Source organism: Myzus persicae, unplaced genomic scaffold (assembly GCF_001856785.1).
Source record: "Myzus persicae strain clone G006 unplaced genomic scaffold, MPER_G0061.0, whole genome shotgun sequence".
Lineage (NCBI taxonomy): Eukaryota > Metazoa > Arthropoda > Insecta > Hemiptera > Aphididae > Myzus > Myzus persicae.
Genome location: NW_019101887.1, coordinates 312,375 through 334,122, shown reverse-complemented (window position 1 = coordinate 334,122; position 21,748 = coordinate 312,375). Strand labels below are relative to the sequence as shown.

Here is a 21,748-nt window from a genome sequence, read left to right as displayed (position 1 = left end):
ATTAATTCGAACGGCCGATCACTTATGACCTCGGTATTCCCACAGTGCGAATAAAAAGCCCATTGGCATTACCGATATGAAATAATCGCTCTCGTTGGCTCGGCGGGCAAATTATTACATAAATTATGATATGTGAATCGAATTGGAAACAAAAGAATATATTTTTTTTCGCGACCAATCGATTGAAGGGTACCCATTGTTGAGGTTTGGACAATACAAAGAAAAAAAAGCGCTCTTTGTACTATTTGGCATGACAAAGTGGTAGGAGAGTCGATGGGTCACGAACAAATATAATACGTTCGTGTTCGTATCACTTGCCAGCGGTAAGGCGCCAGACAGCTGATAAAATTTAAGAGTTTGAAATTATTAGGAGTGAGCGCAGTAAAGTTTACGAATTCTTATTTTCAATCCAAATAATGTCTATTAGTTATCGATGAATTCATAATACCAACATAGTTATTATTTATAACGAAAAACGATACAGTTAACTAAATGGATTTAGTACATTGTACATAATGATCATTAAATATAAACCTTCGAGTATATAATATTATAATATGGTTTATTGACTTTCAAAACTTTGCTTTCGCAATTAATCCGCAACATTTTTTCTTCCATGTTATACGTTTATATTTTCATTACTTCCAATTTTATAAATCTTATATTGTGATAATGTTTGAATAGAATAGTTTGATGCAGTGTATCTATGTACTTTTATTACTATTTTTTTTTTTAATATGGATATTAAAATAATTACACATCGTACTATCAATTTATAAATCAGATTTAATTTTAGAAAGGTGGTTTGGTATCGAAATAAATTGCTTGTTCTATTAATCTTAGATAACGTGAATTGATTAAGAATATACCAATTATGGCCATTTTTTCAATCAACTGTTGTTAAAAATATATCAGCATTATAAATCAATAAAAACATCAATAAATATGTATAATCTTTTATAAATGAAAAATTGAAGTATAAAGCAAGTTACATCGAGAACAATATTTTAACCATGTTATTAATCTATTAAACCAATTTATATTTGATAATTTAAAATGTAATATACACGATAATATGTTTTTCGTTATTAATTAAGAATTTAATCACCCTAATATAATTTAATAGCTTGTTATTATGTTTTATTTTGCAATTGAAATTTGGACTATGAATGTTAATGTTCTGTACAAGTAGTTAGGTACCTGTAATAATGCTATAATTTAAAACATAAAATATCATGTATGACTTTCCTTCTCGAATTAAAACTAATTTAACTAACTATATTATGTGTAATAGGTAATATGATTAATTAAACTGCTTTAATCACATCGTACCTCTTGTGTCTGAACACCGATCTGGTTTCTTCATTAGGCATGTATGTACACGTATTCACCGATATGTCTTCATACCCTTTACATCCTATACCAGCCGGAGACGCACTGTATATAAGTGGTCGTAAAATACACGCACACTCACCGAGTCGATGATTTCCAGTCGGTATTCGTTGTTATTGCTTGTTCGGCGCATTATCGTCGGCATCTCTTAGCAATTACTTAGACGGGTGGTGGTCGGAAAACAAACAATCCGACGGGACGTGTAGAGGACCATCCTGATTAAACCACAGACGTGTGTAGAGGGAAATATCGAACCGGGCACACGAAAAAACTACCTGAGATATTGTCGCGTGTATCGATGCGGAACGTGGCATTTTATTTAAAAAGAATGTCCCGTAATATTATACCGAATGAACGATTCCAGTGAAAAAATATGTCGAGACGTCGGACTGGTGGAAGGTCAATATAATATGAGGTGTAATAAGAACCGTCTGTTCTGTTTTCGATCGCCTCCCCAGAATAAATTCGAGTATTACTTAATATATATAGGTACGATGCCCGCAGTTTTTTTTTCCCCGGAGATTCCTTATTCAATAATACTCTTGGAATTTTGATTAAATCGGAATAAAAAATAAAACACTTTTTCGTATGAAAAATTTGTTAAATTCATTATGTCGATAAAATACAAATTGAAATTGAAAATAGAAGAAAATGTACAATTTTCTCTGAGCGAAATAGAGCCTACCATCTGGTAAACAGTATACAAAAAAAAAAAAAAACATTTCTTAAGAAATAAAAATTTAGTAAAAGCTGGTGCGATATTATATGCACAAGTATAACGTGTTTATTATTTTCTTTACGCGTTTTTTATTTTGTCCTGCTTGCTTGGGTAACGAGCGAAAAGAAATATAATTTCTCGCCAACTTTGATCTTTTATCAGCCCTTTGAAAAAGAACATTTTTCTTACTATTTCTGAGTCATCACAGCCAATGCAACCAGGTCTTTGACATACGTTTTGTAACAGAAATGTAACCATGATCAAACGTGAAACGAAACGGTGTTTTTTCATGGACTTCCTTACTCTATAATGGGTTATCATAAAATTTCCAGGAACACTTTAAAATATATAACGATTTCCTAAAGAAATACCCTGTACAAAATAAAATACTGAAGACATAAATTATTCATTCTTAGTTCATTAGTAATTACTAATTATTATTTGTTAAGTATTAAAGTAAAAAAAAAATATTGTAAATACTCAACATCATACAACATTTTTTAATAACCAAGTCAGTATATTACCTTAAGTAAATAACATTCATGAAGTAGATATTAAATAGATACTACATAATAATATTATTAATTAGGTATTTCCGAATTTCAATGACAAAAATTTATAATTGCATCATTATAAGTATAAACCTATACTTTTAGTAATTGGATTAACTTAAAAGTTATCATATAATTATACAATTGAGTACCTAACTATTCAATGCATTTGAGCTCCTTCAAATTGAGGTAAGAAAAACAAATTATAATACATTTTCATAATATTACAAAAACTTCATATTATGTGTTATTTTTAAATTTCATATTTTATCAAGTACCAATAGTAACAAGATGGCACATATAATTAAGTTTATTGGAGGTTGATAACGTAATAAAGAATACTATATATTATGTGAAAAAAGATTTTTTTTTTTCATTTAATTGAATGTTTATTATCTTCATCGCTTCAATCCTCCATAGTAGGTATGCTGCACTTTTAACTCTAAGAATAATAAATATATAAATCCATGAAAGCCAACTCTAAAAAAGTAAAATATTTACAGTGCATATGTTTCAACTCGGAGGAAAATAATAATAAGAAATAGGTAACTACGTGGAAAAAAATATTACATTTTAAACAAATAAGTGTTTTGATTTTTTTTTTTTAAATTGAATACAATGCGTAATATTGCACATTATTGAGGTGTATGTGCAAATAAAAATACTAACAGAAAGTATTTATTTTAAAAACGAATAAAGACTGAAAGTATAATAAAATATAAAACGTTATACTAGGTATATTTTAAAGTGCTCACTGATGCATTTTTTTACCCAGAGTTCACCAATACTATATGCAGCCTTTTTTTGTATTCAAATAACAATAATATAGGTCAGGTTTATTAAAAAATTAATTATTCAAATACAATAGTTTTAGTATTTATGTAAACAGAATTTGTAACATTAGCATACAAATTTAAATGAACATAGTACATAATATATTAACATAATTTATGTCGATACATTCAATCATATTTAAAAATAAATATATTTATATGTTAATAATAGCTTTATTTTGGCAGTCAAAATATTATGGATTCGATTATTTTTACAGCACGATACATTGATTTGAGTCAATTTGCTCAACTTCATACTAACGTAGATTATAGATATAAATACGAAATAAAGGAGAATGCGAGTGGAATTTGTAATTAATTGTCGAGTAGGTAAAAAATAATTTTCCCGTTTCTGCACAATTATAGTCTCGGGTAACAAACAGTAAATTATATACGAATAAACTTAGACAACCAAAACTTTAATTTGATTTAAGCACTTATTTTAGTACGTGTATGTATTATTCAGAGTTATAAGATTACGGATACATATTTTATTTATGTAATGAATAATATCGTATTCGTACGTACACATAACATTTTTTTTTTCTTTCCTAAATGCGTTTTTCAATCCTTTTATTAAAACTGTTTAAAGCTACGACTACTTTTATAGCTCTATGTCTAGCTACCGGTATTACATACTCTTTTATGCACTGTTTATTACAGACATTCTTTTGTATAATGTCAATAAAATCTACACAATTTCCATAAATTCGAAAAACAAGCTTTCGTTTACTTGGAAAAAATGTATTAAATACAATTTCTTCTGCTTGATGTTTCAGAATATATATTTTTATTAATGTTACTGGATAGAAAGTTCGTATACTTATACGCCCATAAAGTTCGAAGGACTAATGCACGTTACTGTTGCTTAATGTGCATTGCAGAATTTAGTTCAATAATAACTACAAAATATTATATTTATGTCAAATCAAACTATTATTACGAAATCCAATTATTGTTCTAAGTATAAAAAAAATTGATCAGGATACCGAAATTGTTGAGGATATATGTACAATCCTAAAAAGGCTGGAAAAAAAACTGACTGGATTCAATAACACTAGCCTGGTAAATTAAGTTTTTATTTTAAATAATTTTAGACGATTAGTTTCGAATATTTTAGGGTATCTCATACCATATAATTTATTATATACCTACTAGTTAACCGTGAAGTTAAAAAAATAATTTTTATAATTTAAAAGTGTATAAAATATAACCACAAAAACAATCGTCGTGATAACACTATCCGATGCAAACCAGGCACGTTTAATTAAAAACCCTTTTTTTTTTAGTAACGAATATTTCTTCACTTTATCAGAATCCGCGCGTGAACCCGGAGTCAAAATCGTCAGTCAACTTGCCCGGTGAATATTAATTGGAAATCGGCAACAATAATTGAGCAGAATTCATTATAATTGATTAACGACCATTTTTTTTTTTTTTACATCAAGAAGGTTCTTGAAAATATTTCGGTAACGATGTAGACATTTTTCATAGGAGCGTCCTACCTGTTGGGCACGGTTCATTAAATGTCGTAAATATAGATTTTACGGTTTTCGGTCGGTACGCAACAGCAGAATAAGGTTTGATGGAGAGGAATTGAATTCTCATTTGCATATTGCGCAACGGTGGAAAAATGTATAGGTACCTACTGGTTTCATATTTTCTACATATATATATAGAGAACGTACACCGATTTTTCCTCCGCTCGTGTATTGATTAAAACCTAGGTCCATAATCCCTATGACCGTTCGAATGTCTTGTCGGCGTACATAATAATCCGATTATGTTATTATTATTATTATATTGTAGTTATACAAGGCAAACTTCAGTGTATGCACGATATTATTTAATCCGATATTCGATAAGCCCATGGCTGTGTGATATCTGACACGTTCTTTTCATTGGGTCACCAGCAGTTATAATAATATCCTAGATGCCTTTCGAGTACAACATTTATTTCCAGCTGCTCGGAATATTTTATACGGATAAAGTCATATAGTCATAGTCATTATTGATAAGTATTTAATATCGAGTTTGTTATAACTACCCCCCCCCCCCCCAACCACTTGGACGGAGCGGTATTCTTAAATGTTTACACGTAATTTGCATCAAAAGACACTTTTATTTTTTTAATATAATTCATCATGAGAGTATAAAAACATTATAATAATAAAAGCATCGAATTACATCATTACTGTTGTACATTATAATATGACTCGGTTAAATGAACTGCAAGATAAAATTCAAAATTAACTCATTCACAATTGGACAGGTTTTGAACTATAAACCTTTTTATAAAAAAAAAACATATATCTACGTAGCACTTATTTTTGTTTTATTTTATGCTTATTCACGAGTAATCATTTTATTATATGAATATTATGTAAAGCTGAAATATAATGATTTTTTATCGTAACAAACATATTATTAAGTAATCCATTTATCAAATGACATAATATTAATATCTACCGTTTACGTGTATGTAAACGGTAATAAATGCGCCCATTATGGTTGGTGTCATTCATAATCGGACCACTTAAAAAAAAAATGAACGTGCAGAGCCGTGAATGAATAACTTCCTCATCTGGAACGTCAATAAGCCTAGTGAACGTGTATATTATGTCGTTCGTTTTAAAATCTAAATACATGCAGTCAACGAAGAAATACTACAAAGGCTTTTAAATCGTGAGTGATGTGAGTGGCCTCGTTTACTAAATTTCTCAAACATAGACCAAGTAGCTAGGATTATAAAGTATACAATGAGTATATTCCGACAAGCGAACTCATTTTTATGCTTCTAATATTAAAATATTAAGTAGGTATATATGTCCTATATAAGTTTAAAAGAATAACCATAGTAATTGGTAATCAAACAATAGTAAAAAAATTATCCAGAGACTTGCCTTGTATTGGTTAGTTAATGCTAATGTTCAATTTTAGGATAAAATAGGTTTATTATAACATAAACTTGCCCAAAACAGTAAGCATAATAACAATGCAATCATCGACATAAATCGAGCAGTCGTAAAATAAAGTTATTGAAACAATAGTAGGTAGTTCAAGCAGTGTATTTGTTTCATGAGAAAAACTTCAGTTCCGGTCTTGTATTGTAAATAATAATTTTCTTTCGTAACATTTTATCGATTATAGGTACCTCTATTTGACCTCCAACTATAAATTATAGTATGCATTTTTAATATTTAAGCCTGTTCTTCTGCTAAGCAATTTTTATTTTCAGTACCTACATGCAATAATAAGGTGTAAAGTCACTACCGTGGTACGCATTTTGTTATTTTTCTTTATATAATATTTATATGAAACAAAGAAACTAGCAACATTAAATATACATTTATCTAGTATATCTAATCGTGAACCGCGAGTTCGCTAAAAAAAAAATATCCCACAAAAGCAACAACTAACAAGAGAAACAAAAATAAAGCAGAGGAATGATCAGATCGTCGACAGTGCGTGCGTGTGTATATGTGTGTAATTGTGACATATTGTTCGTGACAATGTGCAATTTACGTAAAATTTAGGGGAGAAGATGTTTGGATATTCATAAAGTAAACATCACAACAAGCGAATAAAATTACAAACGTATAATATGTAACGCTCTCGCGGCTGCATATTATTATGAAAAAAAAAAAACGCACTGCAACACGATAGGACGCCGCCTGTGCACACCTACCTACTTTATATTATTATATTGGTGCAAAACCATACATCCGAAAACAAGAGATACAAAACCGTGTAAGCACACGTCGACGGGTAACGAAATCTATTCATAGGGCCTAAAATTAATTACTACATTCTCGTGTTGGTCTTCTGCTGTACAAACACCGTCTGATTGTATCATCAATCATCCCTCCCCTACCCCCCCCCTCCATCCCACCCCCCGACGTGAGTCTGCCGAGAAGAAAACACTCGTGTTTGGTCCGTTGACAAGAACGTCTCTCGCGTGTGCACCTGACAGGTGGTTATCAAAATATTTGTGTTAATGGACTTTTTATACACACGCACACCGCCGCAAACTCGTATATAATAACATTATATTATACCCATAAGCATGTTCTCATCCACAAGTGGTTAAAGCAGTTCCAAGCCCGACTTGACAGGATTGGACCTCAAATACACCTTACCTATATTTAGGTGTACCTACCTACACTGTCTATACATCATCATAGGTGGAACGTATTAAAATATTATTGTGTTATGAGAGTGTTCAAAATTTGTCTCTGTTTTTTTTTTTTTTTTCGTGAAATAAAAACAGCATTTTAACGATCTATCCGCGCATCACACGGACGTCGTTAATGTCACGGACACCGGAAGAACACTGACGAGGGCTGCACACACGGGCCCCCGGAGTGTGGCTTACACGCCGATGAGTGGGCTTGGTCGATAAAAATACACCCGATAGGTACACGTATCGGGGCACCGCTCCGAAAACAATAAAACCATCTTCCGTAGTCCGTGTAATTTAATGTTTATTGAATAGCTTATCGTTTGACAGTTATCTATTAAAATGTTATGTTCAATTAATAGCTCCCGAGGTTTCCAAGCGCACACGTATATCTCAATGGATAAATATTTAATATAACATAATATTGTAATTCGTATTATAACTGAACCCATCTAGTGTTTTCAAAATAAAAGAAAAAATGTAAGAAAAGATACACTGAGTTAAAATGGTATTCAGATTTTAGATACGAGAAACTACAGCCGATATTCCTTAAAAACGTCTCAAAAATACAATTTGTATCTGAGTACATCTACTGTTCATCTCCGATTCACAATAATAATTAGGTATTAAACTAGTATTATGTTCGTTCATGTAGATAATAATATTTTAATAGACATGGCTACTACGGCGGTAGCCTGGTAGGCCTATGTATTGAATAGCAATAAAATATTTGTTAAGGTACCCGATGCGTAAAATTAAACATATCTCTAACATTTTACGAACTAATTAAGGAGGCACTATTTATATTTTTTATAAATAAAACGAGATTTTACGACCAACTATACGAATTGGACTAAGAGATTTACGGAATTTTATTAAACGTTAAAAATTTTAAATGTGCACTTATAAAAATATAACTCAAACATTCACATTTATAATAATATTTACTTTCATATGATTTGCAATAAAATATGGTACACCTATAACTATAATATAATGGATAAAAAATAAAAAATTGCCAACAAACTCAATATTTGCATACTATATTATTTTGTAAAATCGAATTCGAAATCTCTGAGATTTGGATACGCGTTTGATAATTAGTAATTACTATACAGACGTATAATATTATGTGCAAACAAAACGATAGAAATATTTAATTATAAAGTCTAATAAAATAAAATAGTATAATATTATGTATATTTTTAAAGTAACATACGGAAATATTTATGGTATTTTATATACATAAATATTATTATACGAATCATTTTAAAGTTTCTTGTGGTTTCTATTATTTTGAAATGATTTTTTTTTTGGATTTACAACAACTGTATTATTATCATTGTATTGCATCCCGTTTATTATGTTCGTTGACTATCAACGAACATTTGTTTTTTTTATTTAATACTAAACATAAACCGATTTAGTATTGTTGTCCGTAGATATAAAACGTAAGTACCTACCTATATATTATACTAATATGGTGAGTATAACAATTCAAAAGTACTAATACTATACATATATATGCGGAGGTGGTCCACAATTCCGGACACAGAAGGGGGTCGAAATCCCACGTATCAACATCTCTCTAGACAGTATTTTTATCACTGGGTTATAAAGAAAATTTAAATAAAATATACGTGTTTCTGCAATATTGAAAAAATATCCAATGTGATCGAAAGAAATTCCGGACAGAATACACACCAGACCACCCAGCGAAAGCTGTACACTCCGATTGTCACGAACCTTCCCATATTGTTTGCGATTGAAATGGAGACGGATTAGGGATTGCGATTCGCTTCACATTATTACCCGACCGACCGTAAACATACCCTTACCCCTTCGAATGTAAATCATCTTTAAAATATTCCTTTTTATTTCTCTTCGACTCTATTCTCTTTTCGTGTCACGATGTAGACAAAAACTATGATATTGCGTGACCCGTATATTATTCACCATCATGGGTCGCACTAATTATTAGATTTCCAAAGACTGCAGTATACATTATAACAATGAAGAGGAGCGCGCGTATATTGTGCAAACTGGTATTTGGACGTTGTCGGTGTATTGTATAGTACTTATTAACAATTTACTCTGTGATTGAGTGGTGCTCGAAATATTGTTACAATGTACTGCATGCATAATGCATCTCCCTAGAAGATGGTATTAAAACTATCTAGTGCGGCTAAATTGATTTGGGAGATTCCGCGGAACAAATTTTTCGTTCAGTAGTACCAGCCATATGCATATATATATAAATATAAGTATTAATCGTACAAAACATACAAGCTGCACATCGTGACCGCTGGGAATATAATATTATGGCCCTCTTTTGCATTTCCATTTGTATGCCATTTATTTTTTTTCAGTTGGGAAAATATGTAACCTACACACAAAGGTCGCGTGGGGGATCGGAAAACAATGAGAGCAATGCCGGATTCAAAGAGCGCGGGTTACCCTTTGTTTCTGACATGGCTACCTTTTTCCAAGTACTTATTTTTTCAAAATTTATTTTTTATATTTTAAGGGTGCTAAAATTCTAAATGGTGTGACAGTTGTCTACGAGGGTAAAAGGTTCGGTCAAACAAGCGATGGACAAACAAAAAAAGGGGGGGAACATTATGAGTGCATCACATTTCTTGAACCGGATTCGACATATTTTTTCGACAAACATATCAGTTAAAGCTTGCTACATTTGTATAACATAATATTATAATCCATAAACATTTTCTTGGTGTGTATAATACTATAATAAGTAATTGAGTGATTATAGTCAATTATGTAAAAAGTCGAAATCGAAATATTTTATAGGGGGATTTTATCACCCAAACCGCAATCCAAAGTAATACACCGTTGAGTTGACCGAATAATTTAATGGAAATTAAATATAACAAAAACGGTGCCATTTTATGATGGTTATTAAAAAAAAATCTACAGTAAAATAACTTAATTTTGCATATTCTATAATTCAACGATGACACATGTTTTTCCTCACAAACATAAATAACAAACATCTAACGTTCCAAAAGTAAACTATAAATAATAATAATAATAATATTGAAAAAGTTACGAGAATACTGTGAACGTTGTCTTATCAAATTTAACCACTGAAAACAGCTTATTGATTTATGTGCATATTATACGAGGTAGTATCATGAGATACTAATATGATGCATTAAAATGTCATTTCCTTCCTCTTTTGAAGCTACATTATTCGTTCGTCGAACTTTGTTAAGTATTTTATCGATACGCTACACGACGACATATTATTTCGAAATTATTATATTCTTGGTCTACATTAATCAGCTACTAATCTCAAAAATTAATGTTTTGTCATACGCTTATAATAAACGACGTCCCGAGTTGTGCGATTAAATTTAATTCACAGACATACGTACATATATATGTCATGTATATGTGCTGTGTGTGTGTATATATAATATACTATTTTATCACCCTTTTTGATAATAATAATTACACAGAAGCTTAAGCCGGGTCTTAGCTGGCCGTGGCCAGTGAGTGTGTGTGTGTGTGTGTGTGTGTGTGTGTGTGTGTGTCTGTGTGTCTGTGTGTCTGTTTTTTTTTACATTCATCGTATCACGGACACCCAGATTACCCTAAGCGTTCCAATGTCCGCATCATCACGTACGGACCGTAAAACGCGCCACGCACAATAAACACAATTCGGTGGACCATCCGCGCCCGGCCATATATTAATGCATCCTCAGACATCGAGCTTCGTTCAAATTATCCCTCGACATATTTTGTAATATACCTGAAAGCCCCTTCAACGCACAACCGAAATTCGTGATTACCATAAACGCGTGATTAAGTGTTCGGGAATGAATATACTACTGCAGCGACAGAATAATGCGTGTACCTATATGGGTTCACATGTTATTATTATTTATGCCACAGCACATTTTATTATTATTATTATAGTTGTTCGAATGAAAAAAGAAAATTCCGTAGTTAAAATATTTTGGGTCTGACTTTTATCGATAGCTCAAATCAATTTCATTTTTGTGTAATTTATTATTGTAATAAACATTACATCATTTCCAATTACAAAAACACAATTAACTACAATCGATCGCTTTTTCTTTTTTTTTATTAGCTAAAGCATTTTCCACTATAAATAAACGGTTGTTTGCACTAAAAATGTGTTTACAACGAAGACTGAAAAATAATAAAACTATGAAATATTATATTTTAATAACATTAAATACCTAAGTCTTATCTTTATAATAAAATAATAAGTGTTCAACGTTATTGGTTATTAATTTATTATGCTTATAGTTTTAGACGTAGTCGCATACTTCAGAATACAAAGTATTTTGTAAATTTAAGTTTTTTTAAAAATACCTATTGTAATTATTGTAAATCAATTCAATAACCATATATAAAATAGCATATATGATTTAAAGTAAAAAAAAAATAGAAATTAATAAGGTTATCCTGTTAAAAACTGATGTCATAATTATATATTATATAGAAAATAATTCTGAAAAAAAATAAATATTTTTTCAAGGTATAACTTTAGTCTATGTCTTTTTATTTTTTACGCTATAAACCTGATATAAAATCAAGTCTTGTTTGTGATGTAAATTGTCGCTGAAATCATATTCGTTATCCCAAATGCAATCTGCGCATAAATATTATATACACATTTGGGACTGCGTTACGATTTTATCAAAGGTAACTACGTATCGTTACAATTACCCTCGGTGTGTGAGCATGTTAATTTGAATAAATAAATGACAAACGAGAGTGGGGTGCAGTGCACGTTGGAGTCTATACGAAAATATTAAAATAATAATAATAATAATAAATAAATACCTATTACCTACATACAAATACGTATTAATCGTATTATATTAACATGTTGAAGAAAAAACAAAGATAAGTAGGTGAATTGATTTTTGCGGTCTAAAGTCTAGGTACAACGCGGGCAATTGGCCATCACTAGTTATCCACTATTAAATAGTGTTAAACAAAAGAAGTTTAAAAATTACTATGAACATTTTATCTGACAAGTTATCTACAGCGTTTTGAATTACATTTCATAAAATGCATATTAGTATCAATTATTCACAACGAAATTATTGTAATTGAATGTATTATGTAATATCATAATTAAATTACTATTATTACTACGGAAATGTCTATGCAGTTTATAATATCGTACATTAGTCCATCGTATAAATTAAATGTCATATTTCCTCTTATGGTTATAGGAAGTTTCATAATACAAATATTATACTATAAAATTAGTAGCAACTAGCAATCGTACACATATGCGCAGTTGGAGCTATGAAATAAATAATAATATAATGTATAGTCTGTCCATCATAATATTACATTAGATATAATTATAAGAAGGTCCTCAATATTTGTGTACATATAATGTTATAATAAAAGAAAATTATAGAACGTATATTGAGTTGACAGCTTGATAAAAAATAATAGACATGTGCAATTTTTATACAATAACGCGGAGTTTAACAAAATCAATTATTACCATAAACTATGTAGTGTATTGATTATTGATTTTTTTTTTTTTGTTTAATCTTTAAATTTAATTTAAAAATACTACAGCCATACAGGTAAATATAGAGCTCCCAAAAAACCTTTTTTTTTTTTTAACAGAATACGCATTTCGGTCGAATGCACTCTGTAGATTTCTATATGGTTCACCCTCCACTGAAAATGGAATTTTAACAAAACAGATTTCGACCATACTCGCAAATGTATAATATGGAAATCAGCGTACCAACTACATAATATTCCGTTATCCGTACTAACAATTATTCTTTTCACAAACAAATAATAATAATAATAAACGAACAAATATTTGCCATTTACTTTCGAGACAACTTGCTTGCGGTTTCTTATTCCTATTTATATGAACTGTAGTTCATAAATAAAAAGAAAAAAAGTTACTATTGAGAAATGATAATATACAAGCTTCATGTCGTGGTAACTATATATACACGAATACTCATAAATTGTCTTGACTAAAGATGTTACGTTGAGATACACACGCACTGAGGACGTGACGACATAGCGTCTAGATAAGAAGTGGTCACGACCAAAAGGGTATAAAAATTCACCGTTTTCCAAAATAATAATATAAAAAAAATCTGACATTCCAAGGGGCGATACACATATTTTGTTTTTAACCGCCAGCTGTAAGTCGTCTGCTAACGGCCGAATCCACTCACGACGGCCGTTTTATTTTAATAGGACTTTTAACCGTTCTATTCTGGTGATATATTATATTATATGTATATACGATGACGAATATTATATCGTAAAAAACAAATCTCCACAGTGATCGTTACAGGGCTGCTGTGTGTATTTAAAAAATGGTTTTCTATTCGTGTGCCAACAGAGGGGTTTCTTGTCATATCAATCATAACACGCGGACATTGGCTCTTATCCAGTCAAAAAGTTTTCACACTAGTTACTCGAAAGAACCATTTTTAAGTTTTAATACTTAATAGTCCATTCAATTTAATGCATACGTCGCGCACAACTTGTACAAAACCCTGTGGCCATTTTAGTTCACCTCTATACACTCAATAAAATATGTTTTTAATAATTTTAATCACGCAACACGCATTAAAACGTCAATTTCAGTGTTCGAAAATTATCAGCAGCTCATATGATACAATATTCTAAATACAATTCACAAAATCGTTTTATATGATTAAGTATCAAACTTTAAAGATGAGTTAACAGGGGTTTTTTTAGGATAAAAATACAAATTCTGAGACTTTAAAAATCAAAATTATGAACAATTTCACGATAGGTAAAATATTTATTTTTTTAATTGCTTCACTGCGCAATTATTTTGTTGTGTCGGATCATTTTATTAATACTTCTGAGAGAAAAGCATTTTTCTATTAAACGTAATAATTTACACGGGTTTTGTTATTTTCATAACGGTTTTCTCTTTTCGCTTCATCTAACCAATATACCTACTGTTAACTAAGATAACGGATCAAAGAATTGTGGTTTGGATAATTCATTTTCTTTTACAGAAAAAGTTTAAAAACTAACAACATTTTGAATGGAATTTATACACATTTTGTTGGTATCTATTGTTGTTTTTTTTTTTATACATATAATGTTTGAATTATAACGTTGAGACTATGAAATACATAAAATTGTATTTTATATAAATAATACGTAGGTGTTATGATTGTGATGACTGTGTGTTCTTTTCATGAGTTCAAGTGTAGAATTCGCGTCAATCTTATTTGTCTTATAAAAGAACACAATGATTGTGAAAAAATAAGGAAATAAAATTACATGTTAAGAAAAAAGCCGTGTCATTCTAGTTCGTAATCGAGTGTAGCTCTAACTATTAAATACATAAAATAAAGAATACAACGAAGAACCTGCCTAATTGTATACAAAATTAAAATTTAATCACAATAATTGCAATTAAAGATTTGAAAATCTAGTATTTTTTGTATATTTTTATGATATAATATTATGTTTTAGTATACCTACAGAATGAATCATTTTAGCTCTGTTTTTGTTCTGATCAATGAGACCAACCACAGAAATAATTTTTTAAAAAGGGGTCCATAACTAACGTGTGATTGATGTGGCTAGTCGGTATTAAAATACAAACCAGTTCTGTCTAGGACTCGCGAATGGGGTAGCGAGGTCAACGGACAAAAGGATTTGCCACGAATCTGTCATGGCCACAGTTACAGCGTAGCCCTTTAGGGACGATGTTCAAGTTTCATTCGAATCACTTCCGAATACGATGTGGTACCGAAATTATTCACAAGAACCTGATATATTATATTATGATAAATACATATTCAACAAAATGTCCAAATCAGATTTTTAATACCTTCTACCAAATGAATAAACCTTATCACAATTATAATTGCCTATTAAAATACATTTTCAATAACTCCTATACTAAATTAAACTACCTATTACTGTACGTAATAATATGAGTTGGGCACTTACAGTCTTTCGATATCGGAGGGCAGATTCTTGGGCACTTCGTCCAGCCCTTTTCGGGAACAATCGGCCGTAGTCTGATCGCAGGAACACAGCCACGGGCATCTGGCGTTGTCGGCCAGATCGTTGAGGTCGTCGCCCCGGACCCCGGGGTCCAGGGCCATCAACAACAAACACAAGACACCGGACACCTTCATGTCCACGAATCGTTATCAACCCGAGTCGAGAGAGAAACGGAACCGGGTAAAAACAAACAAAAATACACCAATAACTATTACGATAACAACCACGTCCGATCTCACACCGGCCTCGAAGGTCCTGGTCGCGTGGCGTTTAACCGCATCGTATCTTCGCACTCGCCGAACGTACTTATGTTGTGAGTGTGTGACGTGAGCGAAAAATATTATTATTATTATTATTATAATAGATCGCGATCGAAGGGACGATGACGTACAGGGGTGCGGTATGCGTTGTGCACGGCGCGTCTCGCGTGGTGAACTGGACCGTCGACGGACGGATGGGGTCGGCACGACCGGCGCACAACGACCTCTGACGGTGCATGGTCACAACCGCCGACGTCGTCGCTCCAACGCAATAAAGGAGCACACTCGATTTCCTTGATCCTGCCAAACACGTTTTTTGTTTTCGTTTTTTACGTCTTTCTTTTAATTTTGTCACCGCGGCCCACGACTGTCGCCGCCGCCGTCTCCTGCACCGTCACGGATCATTTGAACGAAACTTTGGCCAGGGCTAGAAAAAATAAAAAAACTTATTTCCCGGCTAGCGGATGGATAAGTATACGTTTTCAACGCCATGTCCGCCACGCGTCTTTCGTTTTCCGCGGTCGGCTCGCATTCTGGTTTGCATTTAATCAGATATGAAAAAATAAATAATAATTTAATGCTGTATAAAGACCTCCTTCCGAGCTCTCTACACTCGCGATGCGTACAGCTGATATCAGACGGTTTTATTTTTTTATGAATTATGTCTTAACTCTTGTTCGTAGATCAACAGTTCGGTTTATTCAAACGTACAGTATACGAACCCACTACCCACGTATGAATGAGTTAAGTTCTTTCTAAAATGCAATATATTATATCGTACGAAATACCCAATGTCAGCTCAGTTGTACATGATTATAATGTACAGACATGTTATTTTGTTTCTTAAATATCAATAGTGTCGATCTCGTTGTCGACGGAAATTATTAAAATAAATACGTACATCAGTGGTGTATAATATTAAGTAGGTACCCGCGCAATAAATTTGCATTAGAAAGATAATTTTACCGATGACACAATACCGAGAGCGAACGTTGGTGGCATAATTAATGTATACTGTTAATATAATAATCTTATAACAATGGCATAGCAATTTTAATTTATACGTGAAATTATGTTTAATATTTACTCCGCGTTAAATCCAATATGTACCATTAAATATTGTAATCCATCGTGCAAAATAATGTCAATTTATACACTTTATTACGATATCAAAACAACAAACGATAATGTTCATTTAAAGTAGCCGAGAAATGTCAGTCCTAATTTATTGAACTGTCTATACATTATAATATAATATAATATTTTGTAGTCCCTTGTTGAAATCACTTTTACGTCATTGTTTTGTATTGTTTCGTTGCTGCTTCAATAGCCTTTGTATACTTTTAATTGAACTACAGCAGACGTGCGTGCGAATGTTTTGCACCGACTGCCGATATGAAAACAATTATTATTATGGTATTTACTGACTCTGAAAATAGGTATGTCTAATTGACTAATTGATTGACATCTTTCGTTTAATATAATATTATTATGTAATATACAAATGAATTGGAAAACTGTACAAGCTAAGAAAACAATCATTTTCATACTAGAATCTGAATTTGTGCAAATAAAAAAAATCGAAACCGACTCGTATGTTTGGCGTGATTTTTGCATGAATAATATATTGAACTACACAAAAGAATCACAAAAATAACAGTGGAAAAGTCAAAAGTATGAATTCAGAGGTTCGATCTCGAGATGTTCGATGGGTATACATAGTTTTGTTTGTTCCATTTTGAGACTCCGTGCAGGATAAAAACATTCCGTAGTAGTACCATTTCCATATTTATACACAAATATATCAGCATATTTACAATATGTGCTCATATTTCCCTATATTTTTTTATTTTTTTTTTCGTAAAAAAATTATACGGTATACCCAAAAACCTTTTTTGTTTGTTAAACATTATAATATTACCTACATCTATACGACTGTACAGAATAATAGAAGTTCGGTTGGAAATGGTCTAAATTGATACACTGGGCGCTCGTATAAACCCGACCAACAAATGTCATAGTACAGCTGCTTCTCTTTATTATCGCCATTACATCTCTCCAGAAGCCTCATTAAAAAGTATACATATACATTTAAATATATTATATTATGTCTACAAATTATATTAAACAACTTCTGCTTGGGACCCCTAGCTCGTTAGGCTGTCTCGATAGTAATATTTTTTGACACATAACATGTTTATAAATTCCTTTTAGTAGGTGTATATATAGGTACGTTCGTCCTGTTACTGACGAGATAAAAATATGAACAAATTAAAAATCAAAACAATCTTGAGGAACTTTATGTTTCATTATTTAAGACCTGTGATTATTTTAATGACGATGTATTTCTTTTTTAGAGACAAATCGCTATTTTTCAATAACAAAAAAAACCTTTGTATAAAATCTCTTAAAAATAAAATTTACCTATATTATTGTTCGGATCATCATCACGACAAATCGAAAACCAGTCATTCTCGAATCTTTTTCAATGTACTTATTATTTAATTTATCAAACTAAAAATACTATGCCGTACAACAAATTAAGTCGGCAGGCTGGTAGACACTGAACGGGTTTATATAGTGTATAGATACATGTAGGTATGAATGTCAACAGTGTACCTGCGTCTCATAATATTTATCGAGTAATTATAATATTATCATTATTATTATTTTTAATTCTATTATTAATATATGTGCCGCAGGTAGGCAGTAGCTCAACGCATTTATTCAACGAACCTGATTTTCAAAGTTTTTGTAATTTGACTCACGTGCTACTATAGGATATCGTGAAATCTTTTATTAAGTTTATTCATATCAAATTACAAAGATGTAGAGTTATTTTAAACTTGCTGCTTATTTTTTTTTTATAAAATCGAGTTTGAAATTCCAAAAACAAGTGGATAAATACTTAACAAGAAAATATTTTACTGTAGAATGTAACCGACTGTAACGGTTGTAACTCGTTTAGGTATCATCCTAAGCTATGTATAACCGCAAATCACAATTGATGTATATAATTGAATAAAGTACAGGTACACCTATACAGTACACCTAGCCGCGATGTTAAGTCAAAGCATGTTTATACATTTTCTCAACGGACGGACGGGTGTTTAAATTATTCAAATAAATAAAGTAAGATGCATTTACGAACTACATTAATCTTCTACTCGTTTTCAGTAATGGATATTGCATAATATGTACAACCATAAACCAACCATTTGCGACGTAAAAGTTTTTTTTTCCTATCGAGAAACAATATTGTTTTATTATAATAAACAAAATATCTATAGCAAACAATACGTCGGTCAGATTCTAAATCGTTGACATTGTAAAACATTCTCGTCGAAAAAATCAATTGGAATGTTTTGTCATAATATAAAATGCGGATATTGTTGATGTGCAATTGAATAACTTTTGTGGATATTATATTATTATACATGACTAGTCAATAATTAGTATAGTTATTAGTAATTTATATAATATACACATAATAATAATTTGTAATTAAGTATACATTTAATCCAGCAACTATTTAATTTAAATTGGGTGATGTCGGGATTATATGCACTGTGTCAAAGTTATTTATTTACATTGTTTAACATTAGAATACTTATATAACATAAAAGTTCTTTACAAATCACATGGTTTAAATTTAAAAAAAACAATTAATAGGTACGACGTACCTTATATATATATATTAATTAAATATATTGAGTATTTTAAATGTTAGGTATATCACAATTAAAGTATAATATTATAAGCCAATTTGAGAGTATTTTATGTCAAGTAACACAAATCAAGTATAAAAGTTCATTCATTTATTCAACTTAAGCCCCGATGAAAATTCGACTCTTAAATTAAAATTAAATCTCAAGGAGGATGATGAACTGAATGTAAGCCAAAGGAACGTGTCATTTTATTATTCGTACTGAGTCGTATTGAAAAATAAATAATTTAGATTTCTCATTCGCCTTTGTTCGACCTCCAAAATATATTATTGAAATTCAATAACGATAACTATAGCAAACAATGTAAGAACAAAGTCAACACTTTTATATTAAATTAGACACTTGCCTAGTTTTTAATTACCTACAGTCTGTATTTCAATAAATTGACGCGTCAAATTATACATTTATACGTACAAATATTGTATGTATATAATTAGTTGTCACTTGTTTAATAATTCATTTTTTGGAATCATATTTTTGTGGAACAACAAAAATACTAACAACAAACTAAAATTAAATCATATATTTTTTTTTTTTTTTTTTAATTGATCCTGAGCCCGGCAACTGTGGCCATTAGCTATTAGTAGGTACTGTAGGTTTTTGTATTGATGGTTTGTAGGTTTTTGGAACGGTAGGGGGAACACGTGTGTGTTTGTTTTGGCAGAATTTCGAATGGGGCACCCGTAGGTTTCTGCCATGCCCCGGGGGTGGGGGATGGCAGCACTTGCTCTCCGGTCACCGCGACTTGTCCGGAGAAAAATGCCGCCCGGTGGCCGAGGATCGAACCGCGACCGGCTGCGTCGCAGCGGAAGAGTCAGACCACTCGGTCACCTCGTCCCCCCATATATTTTATAATACTACGAACAAGTGGATGTTTATTATTGTTATTTATTAGTCAGCATTAAGTTGTATGCCATTTATGTTTTACAGTCATACCATTATAATAGATAGATGTTTAGTTTAATCATAGGTAGGCATTCTTCATTATATACTTACCTCCCAAGTCACAATAGTTATTTATGATAGACGGATGACACGAATATTGTATTGAGAAACAATGGGAGACACGTGAAAATTGATTTACTGGGCAGTGGCGTTTCATTTTGCAATATGTCACCTAATGATAATAATTAAGTGATTTACCAGGCGATTGCGATGGTATAATAGTCTACGATAGCACCTGCAGAAGTAAAAATATAATCGCTGTTTCTTCGATTGTTTCGTTGACAATAACTATTGATGTACGATTTGAAATGTACTATACTTTTATGTGATTGTACAATATTTTTATTTACATTAATGCTCATTTTACAGCCCAAAACCAGAAGTGAAATATGAACGAGTACATCTACTTCCAACGAACGTCTGAGCAGTTTATAGTTTTTAAAGTCGGCGATGTAATTTTTTATAAAATAACCGAGCATTGTTTTCGTATTTATCAAAATCAGCTGTTGCAGAGCGGTTACTCGGCAAACAACATGAAATTAATAAATTCAATATCATAGAGTTCGAAGGATTCAATTATAATACCATGACTTACACGCTGACTTCAGGAGCACATTGTTTCATGAATATATAAAATACTTCTCTAATACTACGAACAATAATAAGCGTACAGCACAGTTGATAATATTCTGAGTATTCATTGTTTTAACTGGGTATAGTCAGTGCCGGCGCTAAGTATTGCGGGGCCCTGGACATAGGTATTGGCCTTTAGGTTCTCAGAGTGGGGTGAAATTTTAGCTTTTTTTAAATTAGGATTTTAAAAAAAATACAGTTTTTCTTCGAATTTTAAACACTATGTCACTATAATAATATTAGGTTATTCTTATCCTTTTTTTTATTATAACGTGTTAACACAAAATTGATTAAAAATAATAAAATAATAACTAATTATATAGGTACATACAACAACAATATATAAATATATAATTGAAATAAGAACATATTAAAGTACAAAATCATTGTAATAACTAATCTTATGTCATTGTTAATAATTGTCAAACGTCAGCCAGTGGCCTTCGCGGCCGAGGC

The 21,748-nt window shown here is 31.2% G+C and overlaps 1 protein-coding gene across 1 annotated transcript in view; it reads right to left on the bottom strand.

Annotated features, from left to right (window-relative positions):
• Positions 1 to 16,173, bottom strand: part of LOC111030691 (protein slit-like) — a 93,299-nt gene extending 77,126 nt beyond the window's left edge. The window contains exon 1 of the mRNA XM_022310332.1: positions 15,670 to 16,173. Within this exon, the coding sequence (XP_022166024.1) occupies positions 15,670 to 15,860 (191 nt within the window). The 5' untranslated portion in view covers positions 15,861 to 16,173. The remainder of the gene's footprint in view (positions 1 to 15,669) is intronic.
• Between the last annotated feature and the right edge of the window lie 5,575 nt (positions 16,174 to 21,748).